This window comes from Aspergillus lentulus (genome assembly GCF_001445615.1).
Source record: "Aspergillus lentulus DNA, contig: Alt08, strain: IFM 54703, whole genome shotgun sequence".
Taxonomy (NCBI): domain Eukaryota; kingdom Fungi; phylum Ascomycota; class Eurotiomycetes; order Eurotiales; family Aspergillaceae; genus Aspergillus; species Aspergillus lentulus.
The window spans coordinates 3088754-3105654 of NW_028322118.1; the positions used below are offsets into that span (position 1 = coordinate 3088754).

A 16901-nucleotide genomic window follows, 5' to 3' on the forward strand; every position below is an offset into this window, starting at 1 on the left:
TATTAGTATCCACGTATAGAAATAGGTACCGACGTAATTTGTTTAATGAAAACTGTTCTAATATCTGCTCCAATATTCTCTCCGTTGACCATCCAGCACGGATCAGTGGCCGTCTCTAGAACTAGTTGCCGGTGCTAAAATCAATGAATTATAGTCTCACTTCTACGCTTGACCGACCCTAGGTAGTCATGTATCCCAATCATTCAAGGCAGATTCCTTTTCGAATCCCAAAAGGCTTTGAACAAGGCGGTTTCCACTACTCGGTCCTGAAAGGTTAATATTATTTTAATGTTCATACAGTAGCTACCTAGGATGCCCGTGGCTCTGATAATCCGTTTAATCCAGCATATGGAAGCGCCTCTTCATCACAGATTGTACACCTACCTACCTAGTCGAAGGTGATATTGCGCCCTATTTGAGGTAATAATACAACAACAACAAGAAGAAGAAGAACAACAATAATAATAATAAAATAATAGTAATTTAATGAATGAGCCCGGGTACACTCACTAGAGTCATCCACTATGGCCCATTGAGGTTCCTGATATCACCTTCTCCGCATCGCACTAAGATGAGCTTGCCTCCTGATTCGGTTGTGCTTCTACACTTCTTTTGTATCGAATGATATTATGGTAGGGTTTAATCTATTACTGCATTATTATTGGGCCCAGCGATTCAGTGAAACCTGGCTCCTTCAAACTCCCAAGTCATTAGTATTGTCTTTCCCCCGCTCCCCCGGATACTAAAGACTACCTAGGGAGTCCAACAATATAATAAAATGCACACTATGGCCTGCCTTAGACTCACTCAGGGAAATGTCAATCTCGCTTCTCTGGTTCCCGAAGTCGTCTGCTCAACCAGGTATTTTGGCCTTTCCCCTCCTCCCTGCTTACTTCTCGGGGCTCTTCTTGTGACATCTCACTGATTGTGGCATTTCAGCACTTGGTGTGAGAAGCCATTCGAGCTGTATCGGGAGAGCCACATAAGAGCTGCTTAGCGCTTGATGAAATCTCACCATGGGCTTTTAATCATCGGATCATCATCTACATTGACTCGTCTACCTCTGTCCTAGGATCTTGTTCTCAATTCCCAGCTCTCCTACCGCATTTCGAGGATGTTCCAAGCCACAGGACTGAGAGTTTGGTCTTAGATGACAGACAGTGCCACTATGAAAAGCCTACTCAGCCCATGCAGAGACTACAGATTCATGCCATTTTTGATTTCTTCCATATCTCCAAAGTCTAGGCAGACGAATTTCTCTCATTGTGATATGAAAGAACCTTGGCCATTCACATCATGACGGCCTCTCCAGAGAGAGACTTGGTCCTCGACTCGGCCACTGCAGGTGGCACTTCCGAATTTCAAGTCAGCAAGAAAAAGCGATCCAACTCGGAGCTAACAGAATACCCTCGGAGACGTGCGACGATCGCAGTATGTATCCTCGACTTCTTCTTTCCACTTTTGCCCTCCCCCTTTCCGCTCGTCACCTGGGCATTAGTTGACCCATGAGGAGCACCGCAGTGCCAGATATGTCGCTTACGAAAGACTCGATGTAACGGCGCGCGCCCGAGGTGTCAACTTTGTACAGACCTGGACGCAGACTGTGTCTACAGGGAACCAGGAATCAAACTCGATGCTGGCGACAAACTAATCATTGAGAGATTGAATAGAATCGAGGGTCTACTTCAGTCTACTCTGGTGGGACAAGCAACCCATTTCCCATTGTCTTCAACATCCCCTACCACCAGCAATGATACGAATGTGGGCAGCGATGATGCGGTCGCCAAGGCATCCACTATCGCCGCCATGTCTGGGAGAACCTCCGTTGCCGGACTTGGGTCATGGGTGAACCCACCAACGAGCATCTCAACGATGCCCAAGGTGCATACTACTCCCGCGCTACACCTTCTACAATGGCCCCTTATTCGGGACCTGGTCGCTGGTCCCTACGATCCGCAGACGTTACTGCAGCTTGAAATGGCCCGCGAGCCGCTTAGGTTTCCTTCCGCTGCAGGGTTCGACTTGTCCAATACAACAACGTATGTACAGTCTTTTTTCGAGCGGGTCAATGTCTGGTACGCCTGTGTGAACCCATACACTTGGACACGCTATTACAGTAAAGCCGTCTCTCTGGGATTCCGAGAGGGACCCGAAAGCTGCCTTGTCCTCTTGGTATTGGCTCTAGGCAGCGCCAGTCACTACGGAAGCATCTCGTTCATTCCTTCAGATATGGACCCCCCAGGACTACCTTACTTCGCAACAGCGTGGACTCTTCTGCCATCAGTAATGATGCGCAACTCTGTTCTGGCTGCTCAGTGCATCATCCTTGCATCTGCCTACTTATTCTACCTAGTCAGACCGCTGGAGGCTTGGACGCTTCTCTCCAATGCTAGCATGAAATTACAATTACTCTTCGGGGACCCCGCCCGTGTACCCCTTCAGTGGAGAGAACTGAGTGTGAGAGTGTACTGGAATGCTCTCTTATATGAGAGCGACTTGCTGGCGGAGTTGGATCTGCCTCACTCGGGCATTGTGCACTTCGAAGAAGTTGTCGACCTTCCCGGTGGTTTCGAGGAGGAGGAGGACGAAGAAGATGATGAAGTTGACAATGAAGATCGTCAAAACAGCTTAGTGGAGGGCTCGGTAGGCCGCGAGGAACTATGGTATTTCCTTGCTGAGATCGCTCTTCGACGACTTTTGAATCGCGTCAGCCATATGATATACCAGAAAGATAATTCGCTGACGCTTGGATCGCTTGGGCCCATTGTCTCGGAGCTGGATTTCCAGCTTTCCCAGTGGTATGAGAGTCTCCCTCAACCAGTCCAGTTCCCCCTCAACCACACACCGATTTCCAACCCCGTCCAGACAGTCCTCCGATTGCGATACTACGCGTGCCGGACTATCATATACCGGCCTTACATCTTAGCTGTCTTTGAGAATGAGCACGCTGCCACTGATCAGGTAGTAAGGGAATGCTGCCGGCGGTGCTTGGAGGCCACGCTGCGCCAGCTGGAGAATATTACCAGTCATCGCGAAGGCCATCTGCCGTATCTCTGGCAGGGCGCGCTCTCTATGGTATCGCAAACATTGTTAATCATGGGGGCCACGATGTCCCCCGGACTCTCTACTTTATTGCCTCCGGGATTCCGAGTGGATGCGATAATATCCAGTGTGATGGCTGAGGTGGAGAGATACGCACACCTTGCGCCAAGCCTCAAATTATCTGCAGAGATTATTCGCGACGCAGAGAAACGACGGCAAATTTGTCTCAGATCGACCAGTCGGCGAGTATAGAGGAGTCGGAGGGATCAGTTGAATTCAGGCTTCGCCATCTATCATGCGATAAATACACTCAATACTGGGTGACTGTTTCAGGACAGCTGACAGGGAAGCTAGGGTCTGATGCACAAATGCCATAATTCATTCTTCTTTTTATTCATGCTTGATCCCAGTCCTGATAATTCGATCTCGGTCTCCTCCCATCGTCTCTGAAACTCCACTCTTCGCGCTTCCTTGTACTTTGTTCTTTCACCTGGCACTTGCTCAAAGCTCTCCAGTAATCGCAAATCTACTCAAGTGACAAGCTCAGTCCAATAAACACAATTCTATTAGCCCAGCTCACTTGTGGGTAACATATGACATGAGGTGTAAGAGACTGAGAATCCCCAGCGAGAGGACATCACCGTCGATATAATTACTTGCCTTCAATACTTGAGACAAAATGTGAAAATCTGGGCAGATTTCAAAACTTGCTACCATGGCAAACGGACAAGCACATACAACCCTTCATATCTCGAAAGCAATCTAAGGCAATGGTATCGCATGAGAAAATACAGTAACAGGGTATGTAGAAGGACATATTCAACAGACAAAGCTGAGATTATAGGTCATGATAGTCGACGGTCGTTCATGCATTAGTGACTTCGGCGGTGGAGGGGGAGGGACAGGGGCAGTTCCGTTTGAAATTCTAATAAGGAGAATTTAGTATGGGAGAGGTGTATCAGTGTTAAAAGGAGGACTTCAGAGGGCACGAGAGTTAAAATAGCAGGAGCTAAAGGGCTGAGACCGTCGATGGTGAAGCAGTAAAGTGCGCTAAGGCTCGAACACCTTTACACTCAGATCAAAACCCATTCACTTCCTCTCTTGATGAACTTATCAAGCATCATGCCAATGTCGTTCAAAGCGAATCGGCAGATATAGAATCCGAAAAACTCGGCAGCATGGCGTGTACTCAACTCCAGGCCGACTAATGTGGGCGAGGAATGTTTGAGACCGGGGTCTTCAACTTGCTGGGCAATCTGGTCTACATCAGATAGCCTCCGTTAGCAGAGCAGGATTGACAAGCACGAGAAAAGGTACTCACCCAGCACCTGCGCAGCGTCGCACAGTCGGGCGAGCGCTGCCATATAATGTGCGTTGGGTCCACTGAACTGGACCTGTTGTGTAACACGCCTGGCAGCCTGGGAAGTCGGCAACGAAGTCATGGGGAGCGAACTGATTGTTAAATTATCTTTGCTGGTTTCTTTGGAATGCACTGGTGTAGCGGGAGCACCGAAGCCTGAGTTTTTGGAACGCAATTTTCGCCACGAAGTTAGATATGACGATTTGCTTGAACTGCTGTTGACTTTCTGCGGCATATTATCAAACCCATTTGCCGCATCCTCAGAGCTCTGAGAATATTTGAAGATCGGCAAAGCCCCTTGCACGCCGACTTCGCTGCTTATCTTCTTTGACAGAGACACCTGCACCTGGTCGAGCACAGCTTCCAAGGATTGCATTTCCTCCAGGACGGCGTCGGCATCATAAGTGTCCACCTTAGCAAGCTTAAGTAACGCCGCCGTCAACAAGTCGCAGTTGGACACCTTTTCTTCGACCGCCCTAAGTTTCACGTTTTTAACGCCCCACACATCATGGGGCACGAATAGCTTCGTAGATAAATAACCGCCTCGCGGATGAGCGATGGTCTGGTAAATACATCTCATGAGCCAGAATGGACGTAAAAGAAATGACTCGGGACACGGCTCTAAAGGAATAGGGGCGTTCGCAGCCATTGGATTGGGGGATCCGGGACTCGTCGGTGAGTGGATGTGGCTATCGAACAAATACAGGCCTCCACTGGTCAGACCGGACGGCGCAAAAGTTGCACCAATAGGTGTAGGTAGAGAAGGAGCCGGGCCAGTTGCCGTTCCCTTATGGAGGTCCGGGAATGCACCGCTTGATGGCGTTTCCGGGGAATTGGCAGACAGATCAGGCGCCGGCACAGAGACATTCCTCGGCCGGAACGTCTTCAGACCTGAATTTAACTTGCCCAGGTTGTCTGGAGCTGAAGGCACCTTGCCAATCAGACGGGCGGGTGATGGCACCTTCGATATCCTGGCATACGGTTTTCCCTCCTCTGTAATAATTTTCTCTAGTACTTCAACGGTGGAACCATCTTCAGCCAGTGATGCAATTGAAGCATTCCTTCGGCTGAGATGCACGGCTGGTGTAAGAACGGAAGCTGAAGCGGGAGTTTTTGTACTAGAGCTTGCGGAAGAGAGTGTTTGAGATCCGTCTTTGGGCACAGGGGGTGGTCGAAACGAGTGCGTATCCGCGGAGCTTTGGGTGAGCGCATCATCGCCAATCTTAGGACGAGAGCTTGTTTCGATTTTCAGTTCCGTCGGGTTTTGACCTGACATTCGCCGTGCTCGCACGCTTGGACTCGCTGTTAGCACAGAAGACTGTTTGGGTAGGCCGGAAGGAACATGAGGCGAGGAAACTAGGTCGAACTCCAATGGAGTAAGTGCGCTCTGAGATTTCTCTGATTGATCCTCTAATACAACGTCATCTTCCTCCAGCGGAGCCAAAGTCACGCCGGGTGTTGTTGTAGCTGAATTAGGGACCACCGAGCTCTCCCAGGTCCTAGCGGATAACACGCTCGAACCTGACTGGCGCGGAAGAGCAGATTTTGACTGGAGATCAAATGCGAAATCATCCATAACGTAGCCACTGGTCATCTCATCCAACAATCGCTCCTCTTCTTCAGCTTCATCGTCAGGATAATCCTGGATCAAATCACTTGGATGGTCGAGCTTCGTCTGCTCGAGTATGTGGCGAAGATCGTGGCCCTGTGTTATTGCTACTTCCGCTTCTCTTTCCGCTTCCCTTACTCTCTGTTTTGCCAACTCAACGTTCCTGCGAGCGTTCGCTACAATCTCATCGTCTGTATCGTAACTGTCCACCTCTACCGCTGGTTCCAGGCCTTCATCGTATGCAGCCTCAACGGCAGCATCTAATGCAGCATCAAACTCGGCTTCAGTACCATGGCTGAAGCGGTAGCTTCTCCTCCGCCGTAGATACACAGAAGATACTCGGGAGTGCTGGGAAGAAGGTGAAGAAGCACCAGACTCGTCGATTGTATCGAGCCAAGAGGTTGACTCGTAGATGTCCCTGGCGTGAGTGCTCAGTAACGTCAACTCAGAATGAGGATCCCCGGAAGACGAGGATTCCTCATCCTGACCGAGTCCTCTGGTCAAGTATGTATCCTGTGGAGGGCCCAGTGCGCCCTGAAACAATTTCTCCGACGCTTGCCTGGACGGATCAGACTGAGCCGGTCTGCCGGGCACGGGTGACGATATGGCATACCTTGACTCATCCTCCAGAGGCGACGGCAATAGCGACTGACGCCTCGGAGGCATTTGATTGGGCACCATGGTTCTAGATCCTTCAGAGATGGGATGATCATGAACGAAAGATCCGGACTGCAAGTAGTCATATCTCTCCTCAGGATGAAAATCATCCTCGTCATCTATGGGTTGCGACATGGCTCCGTATGACTCCTGACTAAGAGGACGTTCAGGAAGCGCTTTGCTGTTAACTTCGCGGAAGGAGAAGTCCATACGACGCAGCTCGGTGACACGAAGCATATAGGTGTCGCGCTACAATATCCCTGTCAGTAAGTTCTGCAGGGTAGAGAGGGCAAACTCACAATCTCTTGAAGCTTCATTCTCTCGTCTTCTCCTCCGTTGCTTCGCAGCATGACTAGTTGTAGAAGTTGGCAAGCATCGTTGTAAGCTTCCATTGCACCTTCGAAATTAGCTGCATTGTCCAGGAGAACTGCAGTATTAGCCTTCTGCAATGCTTTAGAAAGCATTGCTTTCTGGGAATAGGCCCGCCGCCGTTGTCCAGAGCCATATCCCTTTGCTGATGCTGGGCGTGAGCTGTCGGAAACCTGTTGAGAGCTCGCTAGATCGTGAGATAGATTACGTTCGCCAGAGCCCATGCTGAGTGAGCTTGACTTTGCCCACGGGTTTTGGAAGAGAGCCGGGGAGGCTAACACAGGCTCCGATGTCTCAAGGTTTGAATCGAAGGTATCATTCGCCGCCAACTTGGGTATCGTACCAGCATCTGATGATCCAAGTCTGGACGCTTCGGTATGGCTCGCTGACATGGAAAGCTGGGAGACACGAAACCCCTGTGATTGGCCACGCTGGTGATCGAGAACGTAACACTCAGGGCTAGAGGTGCTAGCCGGGCTTGCATTTGCCTTCGGAGATTCAATATTACTAGGCGATGAATTTCCCCGAGAACGGTTGACAGGCGAATCCTTGCTAGAAACGGTCGATTGAGACCAGCGATTCAGGCTACCGAGGCCTTCTTGAATCCCATTAGAATCGGTTTGGGTTTCCGAATTCGCGTTGGTCGTCCGCTCTGGTATCAACTCGGGCATTGTTATAATGATTGTGGTGGAGCTCGTGGTGTTTTCAGGGACAGTGAGTTTGCCTTGGTTCAACGTTGTCTTCCACATGAACGTCTGTGCAGACCTTTTTTCATTTCCCAATAGCTGCCAAGCGAGAAGTAAGAGGTGGCTATTCTGCGAGGCAACCACAAGTAGGCATATATAGATTGTCGATGCCTGAACTTAATATATATTCCTCGGTTCTGAGCGCCTTGCTCAGCGCATCGTTGTTTAGCGCAGGATGCAATGCGTTCACGGACAGCGCATTGCTTCCAGGAGACAGCCAGCGAGCAGCGCAATCAAAAGCAACGTACACTTTAGGGTAGCCGGTCGCAATTGCAGTTCAAGCGAGGCGGCAGAGACCGGAGCAAGGAGATAGTTAGCCAGGCGATCAAAGTGGTCACTTCGGCAGGAATCGACGGACGGCTAAGAAACATCAGAAGCGTGGTGATGGTGAGTTGGAAATTCGGCACGGAAATATATCAGGGACGATAAACTGCAGAAAGAATTGGAATTGTGTCAATTGCCGTTTATTGGGGAGTGGGCAAAAGCCAGCCAACAAGATTGCGCAGAAGCTGTCTATAGGTAGCCTCAGACGTACCACCGGCTTGTTTAGCAGATTATCGAGCATAGAGAACTGATACCGTATAGTTTTGCACGTAAAAGATGAATTCGAGATTGAAAGCGAGATCTAGCTTGAATAAGAACGCCCAGCTACAGGATGGTGGGGAAAAATATACGAAATCTCAAGACATGATTATTGATAGTGGCATCATTATTGGCGATGGGAGGCGGTTCAGGGGAGAGAAGCGGAGGTCTGGTCAGTGGTCAGTGTCACCCTGGTGGTTGGACAATTTGCGGTGCGGAAAAAGGGGGCAGTGGGGGTGTCGATGTCTGGACTATCAGGAGGGAAATTCTTGGAAGTACACTCAATGATGTTATTTAAGCTACTGAAATTAGTGTCGGAGTCTATTACACTATACTGTTCGGTCTCATGCAAGCTTTCCCCAGTCTAATATGTAGTCCACTCTGTAGCAAACTTGTGTTCTTTTTACCTACGTTATGTTTTAGTGATGGTCCTGCATTGCCAAGAAAATAGGTATACTTTAAATTACTCGATATGGATACCTATGTCCCTTAAAGGTGTGGCGCTAGTGCATATATGATTCGTGATTGATTCTCCAGGTCGGTTTTAGATCCTAAGATGCTATAGATGTATATTTTATCTACTGGTGATTATTGCCATTCTGCCACTGATTTAGATGATAGACAAGTTTAGTGCATCTATAAGTGCCCTTTGTAAGTATTAGTGCTATGACTATCAGGTGTGTACATCAGGAGGATCGGAGAGACTGGTATCTGACTGTATCCTTAGAAACAATACCTTGCTCATGGACAGGAACGGTCTATCTTTTCTATAAAAAGCAGCATACCGTCGCAATGGCGATAATATTCTGGCTTAGCAGCATCATCGCTCTTCTGCCCCACCTGAAAAATTCCCTGACGTTGGCAGTTGTACCGGGCACGAACAAGAACCGAAAGTTGATGGTGAAATCGATATGGACTATCTAATCTGAATATCAAGTGACTGACTGTTCTCTTCGCCCAAGCGTATACTACCATGGTACATATGCATCACGATCGAGGAATCCCCTGTTGAAGGAGATAACTAGTCTCTTTGGACAGCCATTGTCATGTAATTGACGGCAGGTTGCAGGCTCGACGCTATCCGATGGAGAGACATTCGTGTCCACGGACATATTGGCAAGACCACTCCAACAATTTATCGGGCGTTGAACGGATAGAAGAACAAAGGTCGCTACAAAGCCTAGTCTATGCCGTCTATTCCCTGCGTTGGAAGGTGGTCAGTAGATGACATTAGCAAGAACGATGAAATGGTTGTCGACAGATGTGAAAAATAGCCAGCAATTCTGGCGAGCCATGGGCAGGCCCTCATAACTGCAACCAAGGTATTATTGCGTTATGTTGGAACTTCTCCCGGCCCTGTCATTAGTAGGAACGACATTCAAACCAGGACATGAAGGCCGAATATATGGATTTTCCTGTCGAACCCATCTCCCATCGAACCCTCCTCACGTGTAGAATTTGATCGAGCCCGCAGGAGAAGGCTCGGCCATAAATACATCCTATTTGTATGTTCTCCATCAGTTAATGTCAAATTGTATGCCAATACAGGCTCATAACTGAGAAGAGATCCGGTCTCATGAAAGCCAGAATTATGGGCGGCATGGCATCGCATCGGTGTTGCAGGCAACAGATACCTTTCTCTGCACATAGCATCTTCCAACCTGTCTAAAACAAATCACCTAGAAAGTTGCTTCCTACACCTTTCCAGCAAGCAATTTGTGACGGAGACGATATTACGGAAGCCTTATTTGAAACGACTTCTTGTGTGTATTTACCCGATGTGCCTAGGCAATCCTACAGAGTCAACAAATCTGAACGAACTTGCGAGATGTTTCAGCGCTTCGGCTCCCCCGCAAGAAGATGCTTATAAATTGGCTTCTGTGCCAGGAGGCTGGGCTACTTTCAAGAACGGCAACAAAAGGCTAAATCCTCCACGACTGTAGGCCGGGACGCGGAGCTCAAGGGCACTCTAGCATTTGAGTCCCTGAAGACAGTACCTCGAATTGTGGATGCAATTGAGGCAAACAATGCCTGCTTGGGAGAAGACTGGAAGTGCCTTTCAAATCACTGAAGGATAGAAGCTCATGAGCCTGTGTATGTCTACACCCTGTGAGCAACACGGAAGGTTATCGCAGCGCGGCCTCCACAATCTTTCCTTTCATTCTCTTCCACTTCTCCTCTGCAGCTTTTTCAGCGCACACCATTTGTACAATTATAAACAGAGAAATATGTATAATTCATCCATTGTGGTTCCTGAGCCAAATAAAAGAGCTTGTCCTAAGTCTAGTCTTCCTCACTGGTTGCTTCAATATTCTTCATTGAATATTTGCTCTCAGATTCCGCGCTATGGTCTGTTTCATCACTATCATCCCCATTTGGCTTTTTCTTAGCCTGAGGATAATCTGGCCGTGGCACAAACTCCCCGCTCTCTTTAAGCGCCATTTCAATATCTGGTAATAATGTTACAAGAACAGAGAACTGGTCAATTGGTAAAGAAATACCCTATAGTGCAAGTCAGTTGAGGTGGGACAGCGCCTCATGTCAATTTCATTTTACCTTTTTCCCGGGGAGCTCTTGCCCATCCTTCTCGTAGTACTCTCTGATGTTGACGAGTGTCTTCCCTCGAAAGGAGGAGATAGTGACACGACGCATTTTAGAAAGCTCCCAGAATTTGTCTCCATTTGCATCAACTTTCCAGTTCACTGCGTTGAGCATGTTGTGAGGTGATGAACTCATTGATGCTTCGGTTTTTGCTTTCTTCTGCTGGAAGTTTTCATTGTTGTTGCAGTCATCGCTGACACTTGGCAAGCGCTTCCCGGGCCCAGACGGCATCCCCAAGAGCTGGTCGTGGATAAATGGAGAAAGAATCAAGAATGGATACCGTGGTAGTATGAATAAGAGAGAACTACAATTTAATTGTCGATAGTGGTTTGAAAAGCATAACTAGCGATTCTCTAGTACCTTTCATATAAGATGATTCAATGGACGCGTGAATATAAGACGCGTCATATCATGTGAGAAATAATGGAGTAGCAAGGACTAAGTGGGTCCTGATCTCCCAGCTGGGTTTAACGCCTTGAACTAAACTCTGAGGTCCACCTATGTTGTATGTACTGTTAAAACTTGTAGCTCCATAAGTCTTGTATGTCTTTTAGATACGCAGATGAGAGATCTATCACACTACTATAAAATATGTAGAGGTACTTTTCCAACTTCCACAGCTAATATTGATGCTATCTAGTAATATATATGTTCAGAGCTTTGAGGAACGAGTATCAAAAGATTTAAGCCATTTTTCTACTTCCACTATGCAATAATGTGTACATTCGAACAGAAGAAAGACAACTAAATCTCTAGCTGATATTCAAAGATCTAAGATCCCTATTGATAAAGGATCATATGCTCCTTCTTACAACCTTTTGGTCGGGTTGGAGTTGTGTAGCTTTTGATATAAGAGTTTGCCAACAGGTGATGCAAATTTTGAACACGCGAATCTGAACATGCGAAACACCATTTAATGTTCAAATTCACCTATTCAGACGTCATCCTAATGATAATTCCTGGGCAACGTCTTCCACTGATCATCCGGCTAAGAAGGGAGAGAAATAATCATCAGCCTCACACCATTCTCGGATGGATCAGAAAGTCAGAGCTCTCAGAGCTTGCAAAAGAATGGAGTAAACAAAACCGCGTGCAATCATTTCGACCTGTAGGCAATCAAAGATCCTCTCGAGTGATTCGCGACTAGCAGCGGCCCCCATGACACTTGTAAGCGCCTGCGGTAGCCCCTTAAGGACAAGTGTTTTTCTCGCAGTTTCCCTCATACGCTCCTTTTCCGCGCTGCTGGGCGACGGAGGCCAGGACTCCAGCTCCTCTTTCGTCGGCAGGACATTCTCGCGGAGCTTGGCCAGATAGGATGCGATTGATGCATCCGAGGTATTAGCATCAATCATGGTCTCCTGTAAGAGAGTGCGAATCGTCTCTAAACTTGGGCTTCCGGGGCGTAAAATATACGTCTTGGCTGCGTTCAGAAGTGTTCTCCTGATGTTCCATGCGGATGACAATGAGTAGAGTTCATTGATAACCGCAAAGATGAGCTCCACAGCTATTTGTGTCTCCTCCTGGGAGATAGGGCTTTCTTGACGCCGCACCGTACTTTGACCATCTGACGCTTTCTGCTCCTCCTTCGGTCTTATGCGGGAACCAATGTTAGCTCCACCATCAGAGTCAGACAAAGGCCCCTGGAGATGATTACTCTCGAGTTTTGAATCGGAAGATGCAAGATCTCCAAACCTTGGTATAGTAGAGTCAACAACGCTTCCGCTTCCAGGGCTAGGAGGGACTTCCTGAGAACTTGAGGACTCGGGGGTAGGGACAACAGCTAATGAATAACGCTCTGTCTTATCGTTCTCGCTAACAGGTCTCTTCGGCCCGTTCACACTGTCAGAGACTATACTCTCGTAGTTCATTTGTGAGATGGATCGAGTTGATAGGGAACGGCCATGGTTTCCTTGATATCCTCTGGAGCTGAATGATGTTTTTTTGCCGTTCGCTCCCCCAAACACCCCGGTCACACCACCAATGACTGCTTTACCACCTTCAGCAACGCCCTTTGGTGCGTTAGTCAGAACACCTAGCATACCTTTGCCCATGTTTTCGAGCGCCAACGAGGTGGGAAACGGAAACCCAGATTTAGCTGAGGCATCGCTGGCGCCAGGATCGAGGCGGTCATCCTTCTGCAAAAACCGTTTCATTCTCTCGCAATCCGCAAGTGCTTCATACTGAAGGGCATCCTTAAGGTATCTCTCCAGATTACGCACTAGGGCCCCTTTTGTCTCCCCCTTCCAAGGTGGCAAGGCAGGGTGGCTTTCCGTGAAATCCTGTATCTTATTAAGCCTTGCTATCGTTCCAAGGGTGCCGTGTAGTGATTCAAAATCTGCATAATTTCTGAAAATCATCCACCCAGTGCGACGTGTGGCTGCTGGCTCGATTTGGATCAAATAACTCGATGTAGGCTTTGACCGAATGGATGCTTTTTCACTAGCTTCAGAAAGCTCCTCTACTGAAACGGATGCATGATGAAGAGTCGTGACAGGTGATTTTTTAGATGGGGAATCCGATAAATGCGAGGCTGGCGGTGCCATGCATGGGTCTGTAGGTTGAACTGGAGGATAATGTTTCGTGGACTCTATCTTTGTCAGATCATAATCATTCCGAATCTCTGCGGCGTCTTTGGCCTTCGGTGTATGGATTGTTGCCTCCTTTCCTTGGGTCCCGACAAGCGAGTGGCGCGGCAACATGGTTGACTGGGAATCTGAGGACTGCACATCTTCAGGCGAACACAGATGAGCGGTTCGGACCTGCAAGTCTTCTGTCTGAACCGTGGCGCCTCCTGGTGGATAGATTGGAACCTCAACGACCTTGGTCGTAGGAAGAATTCCATAAGTATTAGAATGTCCAGCAGGTTTCCCCTCAATATCTGACTTGCTAAACGGAACTGTTGTAGACCTGTTCTCTTCGTGGGCGCCTTCGACCGCGACCACTTGTTCCTTGGCCCCCTCGACCCCCGCATCAATGGCGTTCAACAACTCCGATTCACCTTCCTTTAAAAGATGAATGATCCAGCCATTGACCGTCTCAGATCGCGAAAGATTGGAGATTGCCGACTCTAATACTAAACCGGCCAGAATCTCGCGAAGGAATGCCCTCAGCACGGAACAAGCGTACGCTCTTGGTTCCAAAAACCTGGATAGGATGTCATCTGCTACCATTTTTAATTTCAATCGCTGCTGCTGCTCCGACAAAATGTTCGCTAAACTGCTTTCCGGATGTAAATCCAGGTACCGTTTGACTGCATCTTCTGGCGTCAAATGGCCCTCGACATGCTGGAACGCCGCTGACAATTCATTCAAGAGCACGATAACCATAGAAGAAGAATTTGTAAGAAACTCCAAGAATGCATCTGCCGGCCGTTTTCGAGAAAGATGAGAGGACAGAGAAATAATAAAGTCTCTCAACAATTTCCGGCACGAGAGAGGGAACATTTGCTCTGCTGGCAATATGGGTTTATACCAGTGACTTGTATTCTGTCAGAACGTGTGGAGACATATGTGACGCGAACATACTTTACATAGTCCTTTATAACAGCATTGGTCAATGACCGCAATGCTGCCGCTGTCTTGGGCGGAAAACCAGAGAAATCTAGCTCAGGCTCACACATCCCCTCAGCAGCTTCGGCAATAATCCCGCCGTTTGATTTTGGTTCTGGAGGTTTGCGACTCGATAACTCCAGCAATCGGTTTGCTATGTTCAGAGAAAGCTCCTTCCTCCTATAGATACTGGAAGTACCCGTTGGATCCCCCCTAAGACCAGTATCGGCTGCCTCCCATGATGCATGTATAGCGACACCGGCCACCAGCCCAATCAAAAGCAGTCCAATCCTGCCTAGAAGAACATAAGTTACTATCGCCAAGGACGTAACAAGCCAGGTCAATGTTAAATTATCGGCCGATGAGAGGAAACGTAGCATGTAATCAACTGGCTCCTGTGATGGGGTAATGGTAGGTATCAAATCACTGGGTCGATTAAAATCGTCATGACGTGAGGTCAGAAGACAGTCAGCGGCATCCCGGACATCGGAGCGAGTCTCGCTCGAGGGAGACGGAAGAGGCCTGTCAATGGAATCATCCATAATGACTTTCCTCGGGTGAGGATGGCATTAGCCACGATTGTGTCGGGTCTATTAACGACTTGGGGGTCGTAGAAACGATCAGTTGAAACAGATTAGGGTTTTTGTGATGGGTATAGGCTAAAAGCTGGGCCAATTTCTCTGGAGCCAGAGACTGCGTTTCCACCCATCGCGTTCATACAGAGCTTCCTCAGTACGAGCTCTAAATACTCAGTAAATGACGATACCTTCCCATTTTTGGTCCCAGATAGTGATTATATAATATGTCACGCGTTGCTGACAGCCTTTCATGGTATGGGTAATATCACGTGAGACCGAAATGAGGTGGTGCTGGTTAATTATGATGATGTGTCTTCCCATATGTATCAGATCCATACTTGTTATTGGTCCATTGTTCAGGAGTCTCATTTGGGTGCGACCAGGAGGTGGAAATAATTAGAATTCTATAGCTTAACAACAGACTAGATGGTTTATGTGCCCATTCTTTATTACCTCACATCTTGATGAGATGGTGAGGTATCTAAAGCTATCCAGAATGGGTTTATAATCTCCGCTATCCGAGTGAATCCAGCATTCAAAGAGCATGTAATCATGCCAGATGCAAAGAAGACGGCGGGCTTGTATAAGGACTTGGCGCATAGCCATCGAGCTATTCTGTTATGTTTCCCCAGCGCGCAAGACGCTGTCGGCGAGTCATGGATAATCAAGAGAGCTGTCCTCAAGTGGTTCTGAGGTATTTCGTGTGTGAACCTTTGGCAACGATAGTCATCTTCCCCGCCTCTGATTTTTTGGAAATAATCACTGTCGTGAAACCAAGTGTCTTCCCAACCTTATCCGCACAGCCTTCAATCTCAAGCCAGTCCCCTGTCGTGGCCGTTGACATGTAATTGACATGGATGTCGGTGCTCACACCTGTAGAGTCATGGCCACAGGACGCGATGGCAAGCCCACCAGCCCAATCAGTGACACATGCGGAAAAGGCACCGTGCAGTGTGTTTTTGGAATTCAGATGATGAGGAGCAACACGAAGGCGAGCATTAACTTTCCCCTTTTGCGCGCTATAGATTTCAACGTCGTTGAGGAGGAACGCGTATATTGGGCTGTTAACACGGATACGGTCCCAGACATTTAAGACCTGATGGAGCTCAGTGTTCATAATGAATGTGGTTTGTTAGTTGTTATGATTGCGGCATTGATAGGGGGGAATAATCATCCAAAAAGCGTTGGACGATAGATAGCTGAGAGAAAAATTTTTTCCATCCCTGTCGAGGAGTGGGTTGATTTGAAGTTATGTTTAAGCCTTAGGGTTATCACCTAGCGCATGCCTAACAAGGTAAAGTCTGAAGTCTGCAATGTACGTAGGTACAAGGACATCACTCTTAGCAAAGAGCCTACCTAAGTAATCATCTGGAACGCGTTGTGCGAAACACGCCCGATTTATTTCTGGTTCGACCTTACTCAAAATCGCATCCTTTCAGTAGATCCATGCCTGGTTAGGTGTTCGTTTCGTTTGTTCATCAGCAGGAACAATACATCCACAAGCCTGTAATGGGACTTAGAACAACACTTTGATGTAAGTCACTTGTCTATTCTTCATTCCTCATCAAAATAGAACACCCGACAATGTAATTTTGATAGTAAACTTTGAATCTCTCAAATACACGGCGTATTCTACATGCTGCCCAGCATCATCCTGGAGCCATCATAGGGGCAGTATCATTGCGATTATCGTACATGACATCACCAATTCCTTTAGGGTCTATCACAGGTATACCGCTGAAAATCTTGATTGCAATCGTTCCGGTCCAACTTAGACAGGCAAAGCTCCCACGGAAAGGCTTTGGTGTC

The 16901-nt window shown here is 48.0% G+C and overlaps 6 protein-coding genes across 6 annotated transcripts; 2 read left to right on the forward strand and 4 right to left on the reverse strand.

Moving 5' to 3' along the window:
• Positions 1-1296: 1296 nt before the first annotated feature.
• Positions 1297-1651, forward strand: ALT_4253 (uncharacterized protein; the record flags this gene model as incomplete). Its single annotated transcript, XM_089599711.1, has 2 exons — positions 1297-1431; positions 1499-1651. The coding sequence occupies 2 exons, from the start codon at positions 1297-1299 to the stop codon at positions 1649-1651; spliced, it is 288 nt and encodes a 95-aa protein (XP_089456049.1).
• Positions 1652-1806: 155 nt separating this feature from the next.
• Positions 1807-3294, forward strand: ALT_4254 (fungal specific transcription factor domain-containing protein; the record flags this gene model as incomplete). Its single annotated transcript, XM_089599712.1, has 1 exon — positions 1807-3294. The coding sequence occupies one exon, from the start codon at positions 1807-1809 to the stop codon at positions 3292-3294; it is 1488 nt and encodes a 495-aa protein (XP_089456050.1).
• Positions 3295-4115: 821 nt separating this feature from the next.
• On the reverse strand, positions 4116-7708 carry ALT_4255 (uncharacterized protein; the record flags this gene model as incomplete). The annotated part of the gene is made up of 3 exons (XM_089599713.1): positions 4116-4303; positions 4364-6917; positions 6968-7708. 3 exons carry the CDS (start codon positions 7706-7708, stop codon positions 4116-4118), a joined length of 3483 nt encoding a protein of 1160 aa, XP_089456051.1.
• Positions 7709-10648: 2940 nt separating this feature from the next.
• ALT_4256 (transcriptional coactivator p15/PC4 family protein) lies at positions 10649-11197 on the reverse strand (the record flags this gene model as incomplete). The annotated part of the gene is made up of 2 exons (XM_033563087.2): positions 10649-10867; positions 10922-11197. 2 exons carry the CDS (start codon positions 11195-11197, stop codon positions 10649-10651), a joined length of 495 nt encoding a protein of 164 aa, XP_033418978.2.
• Positions 11198-12003: 806 nt separating this feature from the next.
• ALT_4257 (PX domain-containing protein) lies at positions 12004-15056 on the reverse strand (the record flags this gene model as incomplete). Its single annotated transcript, XM_033563086.1, has 2 exons — positions 12004-14443; positions 14491-15056. 2 exons carry the CDS (start codon positions 15054-15056, stop codon positions 12004-12006), a joined length of 3006 nt encoding a protein of 1001 aa, XP_033418977.1.
• A 715-nt stretch (positions 15057-15771) lies between these two features.
• Positions 15772-16209, reverse strand: ALT_4258 (PaaI family thioesterase; the record flags this gene model as incomplete). Its single annotated transcript, XM_033563085.1, has 1 exon — positions 15772-16209. One exon carries the CDS (start codon positions 16207-16209, stop codon positions 15772-15774), a length of 438 nt encoding a protein of 145 aa, XP_033418976.1.
• Between the last annotated feature and the right edge of the window lie 692 nt (positions 16210-16901).